The sequence below is a fragment of the Oncorhynchus tshawytscha genome, linkage group LG31 (genome assembly GCF_018296145.1).
Source record: "Oncorhynchus tshawytscha isolate Ot180627B linkage group LG31, Otsh_v2.0, whole genome shotgun sequence".
Lineage (NCBI taxonomy): Eukaryota > Metazoa > Chordata > Actinopteri > Salmoniformes > Salmonidae > Oncorhynchus > Oncorhynchus tshawytscha.
Window position 1 is genome coordinate 28,724,800 of NC_056459.1, and position 4,107 is coordinate 28,728,906.

The 4,107-nt window shown below is 46.2% G+C and overlaps 1 protein-coding gene across 1 annotated transcript; it reads right to left on the reverse strand.

Annotated features, from left to right (window-relative positions):
• Window positions 1-539: 539 nt before the first annotated feature.
• Window positions 540-3,667, reverse strand: LOC112229429 (hairy/enhancer-of-split related with YRPW motif protein 1). The gene is made up of 5 exons (XM_024395251.2): window positions 3,112-3,667; window positions 2,646-2,721; window positions 2,434-2,517; window positions 2,151-2,232; window positions 540-1,741 (listed from the first exon to the last, which is right to left on the reverse strand). The coding sequence occupies exons 1-5, from the start codon at window positions 3,195-3,197 to the stop codon at window positions 1,017-1,019; spliced, it is 1,053 nt and encodes a 350-aa protein (XP_024251019.1). The 5' UTR covers window positions 3,198-3,667; the 3' UTR covers window positions 540-1,016.
• Window positions 3,668-4,107: the final 440 nt, after the last annotated feature.

Consider the following 4,107-nt stretch of genomic DNA (forward strand, 5'->3'; position numbering starts at 1 on the left):
GTTGGAGCTAGAAACACAAGCATTTAGCTAGGTATTACAGTACTGTTGGAAACACAAGCATTTAGCTCAGTACTGTTGGAACACACAGAATTTATCTAGGTATTACTGTTGGAGCTAGAAACACAAGCATTTGGCTAGGTATTACAGTACTATTGGAGCTAGAAACACAAGCATTTAGCTAGGTATTACTGTTTGAGCTAGAAACACAAGCATTTAGCTAGGTATTAATGTTGGAGCTAGAAACACAAGCATTTGGCTAGGTATTACAGTACTGTTGGAGCTCGAAACAAGCATTTAGCTAGGTATTACTGTTGGAGCTCGAAACATAAGCATTTAGCTAGGTATTACAGTACTGTTGGAGCTCGAAACAAGCATTTAGCTAGGTATTACTGTTGGAGCTTGAAACATAAGCATTTAGCTAGGTATTACTGTTGGAGCTAGAAACATAAGCATTTAGCTAGGTATTACTGTTGGAGCTCGAAACATAAGCATTTAGCTAGGTATTACAGTACTGTTGGAGCTAGAAACAAGCATTTAGCTAGGTATTACTGTTGGAGCTAGAAACACAAGCATTTAGCTAGGTATTACTGTTGGAGCTAGAAACACAAGCATTTAGCTAGATATTACAGTAATGTTGGAGCTAGAAACACAAGCATGTTGCTACACCCACGATAACATCGGCAAAATATGTGTGTGACCAACAAACTTTGATTTGAAACACAATTTCTAAGAAATCCTCTATAGGATGTGAGATAGAAAAACTTCATCTTGTCTTGGCCATGGAAGAGTCTAGAAAAACATAATCTTGTCTTGGCCATGGGAAGGTCTAGAAAAACATTGTCTTGGCCATGGAAAGGTCTAGAAAAACATTGTCTTGGCCATGGAAAGGTCTAGAAAAACATTGTCTTGGAAAGGTCCTTCTCAGCTGGTGAACTGAGTTGAGTTCATAGTGATGGTGAGACCTCTATTGATCTATATGGTCAGTTTAGTCTGTGTGGAGGGGGGTTAAAGATTGTTCAGAAAGCCCCTATCTCCATGCCCCAGGGCCGGTAGGGCTGCTTCCCCAAGCTGGCCTGGCTGGAGGGGGTGTAGGCAGGGGAGCTGAGGGTGCTGGGGGACAGCAGGGGGAAGGCACTGAAGGGGAAGGGGAACGCTGACAGGGTGGAGAGGGAGGACAGAGAGAGGGGAGGGGAGAGCTTGGCGGTCACGGCGGCTGAGGAGGTCATGGTGAGGTTCAGTCCTGGGGGGAGGGGGGCAGCGCTGGGGGGGACGTGGCGAGGGCCACCCTGGGAGTGGCTGTGCTCAGAGAGGGGGGTGGCACCGCTAAGCCTGCTGGGAGCATGGCCATGGGGCGAGGAACGTGGCGCTCTCTCAATCGGAGAGGAGGAGGATGAAGGAGTAGAAGAGGAGGATGACGGAGGGCTGTTGGAGGCGCTCCGTGGTAACTGTAACGTCGCCCCCTGCTGATGTTGATGGTGCTGCTGCCGGAGGAGAAGGTGGGCCAGGTGGGCGGAGGGGGGCGACGCAAAGGCAGAGCCCCAGGCCAGGTGCCCTATCCCAGAGATGGAGAGGGCCTCTCTCTGGGACGTGTAGCTATTCAGGTGGGAAACCAGGCGGATCCTCAGGGGGTCAGCGCTGTCCAGCCCCTCGATGATGCTCAGGTAGCGGGCTGTCTCAGCCAGACACTCCCTGAAACCCAGACCTCGGTAGTCCGTGGCCAGAGCACGGGCATCAAAGTAACCTAGAAGGGAGAGGGAAACAAGAATGGTTAATGAGGTGTTTTCAGCGAATAACACCAAACAAGTAGAGCTGGAATAGCAGATGTCTAAGGAAGTGTACAGAAGTCTACTAATAACAATCAATTGGCCCCAGGGTGTGTGTGTCAAGCCAGGGAGAGAGTTCAAGTAAGGCTGCCTGACCTGTTTTGACTATTGTAGACCTATTGATGTGTTATTCAACATCTAAATAATTAAAATATTTAAATAGATGTGCATACAGTAGCTTGTGTTTCCAGAACAACTCAGTGAAATATATTATCCATATCACTAACCTTATAGTCAATCAATATTATGGCACTTCAAAAACATGTTACTGTAATAATGAATTTATTATGGTTATTTATTCTAGTATTTAAAAAATATATAGTGTACCTTTTCCTCCAGCAGCATGAAGCATCTTCACATGTTCCACCGTCATCTGCAGAATCTCTGCTTTCTCCAGTTTAGCTGAACCCTGCAGGATTGCAGAATGCACATTAATTAAACAAATTAAACGGCATTGAATATCTTTAAATCATTGAATATATAAACGGGACATTTTTTATTCGTTATTTTCTAAAAACGTGCAGAAAATGTATGAACATGATTTTTCTCTACGAGTTCAAAGTGTTGATGGGGCGTTGGTTTTATGAATGACCCGCGGTTCGGATCTCACCTGCTTCTCAAACGCGCTGGGGACCAGTCTACGCAGCTCCGTGAGGCTGTTGTTGATTCTGTCGCGGCGCCGTTTTTCAATGATCTGTAAGAGAGATTGGAACATCTAGTCATTGCAGAAAGAGAACATTTAGCTAGTGTAAAAACATGCGTATTACACACTTTTATGCACAACAATTCAAATGAGATATTGGGGAAATGTAGGTTACTCACTCCTCGACGGCGCTTCCTCGCATTCACTTGAGTTTTTGTTGATGGAGACATCGGCCCAAGGGGTGAAATCACGTTCCTGAAAGAAAAACACATACAATTATTATATTAATGTGTATTATTTTTCAGTGGTTCCCAACCTTTTTTAATTACTGTACCACCAAATACATTTAGCTTTGTCTGGAGTACCCCTGAAGTACCCCCTCATGTGCATTTTAACAGTAAGTCTATGGTCTCATGAGTCTTCAAGTACCCCCTGTTGATAGGCCAAGTACCTAGTACCCCTGGTTGGGATCCACTTCGATAATGCCACGAAAATGACCAAATTGCGCAATTCAGTTTCTGCTTTTCACACGTCTTTTCTTAAACAGCACCAAAGCAAGGGGTGAGATACTTGTAACAGGATTCGGAACGTATAATAGTAACGCAGTAAAAACGCAAATGACCCAAATATTGGACACAAACGTACCCATTTTCATCGGCACTCTCCTTCTCAACCTCAATGTTCTCGTCCAGCTCGCTGTCCGATGAGCTAAAATCGTGATTCCGTTTCATTTTAATCCGCTGCTGTTTTTCCCTCGTTCAGAGTACAGTACAGTGTATATATATATATAAAGTCCAAGTCTCCCAATTCTCCGACTCTCTGTGCGTCTGTCAGATAGACCTCGAGTTGATCCGTTTGAAGGACCAAGCCTTCCCACCGTATCATTTCTACACGACTGCCACCCAGGAGGGGCGGGACATGGCACCATAACTTGCCAATTACGAGACAGCCATGAATTTGAGTGACAGCACAGTTGCAAGCAAACTCTATGGCCCAGACACACCCCGTTCTATGAATAAGTTTGTCAGGGGTCCAATAGACTTTCGGTTCGTGACACACTCGCTCCAGTGTCCGTCCGTCCATCCGCAAGCACTGTGGCTGTCTGTCCCGGTTGTGAGGAGTGGCTGGCGGGCTGTCAGCACGCGCTGGTCGTGGGAAAGTTTCTTAGCCCAAGGCTGATAACCAATCAGGGGCGACGCCGTCTCCGGCGTTTGGAATGAATGGGGCAATTGGTCGGGGCGACGGGCGGTCTAGAGGCTAGCGTGTGAACCTGTAATCCAATACTAACTCATCAAAAAGAGAGCCAGTGTACAAGAGAAAACTATGAAGTCTAATCCTACCCACCACGGAGCGGAGGGAGCGACGTAATGTGTTGTAAAGGCGCTTTAGGGACTGGGGAGGATGGGGACTGTGCCACAAAAAAGTTATAACGCTTCTCCAAGTGTGTCACCGCTACACCACATCCCCTGTGGGTCCCAATAATGGCCACGCTCCCAAATCAATTGACAGACATTGTTGTGCGTTTGTATATCCCCTCTCATCATGTTACAATCAGATATAACTCTTACTGTTGAAGTGTTTTCATGTCACACACATTCATACTCACTCTCTCACACACATGCCGTTACTGTGCTGCTGGTG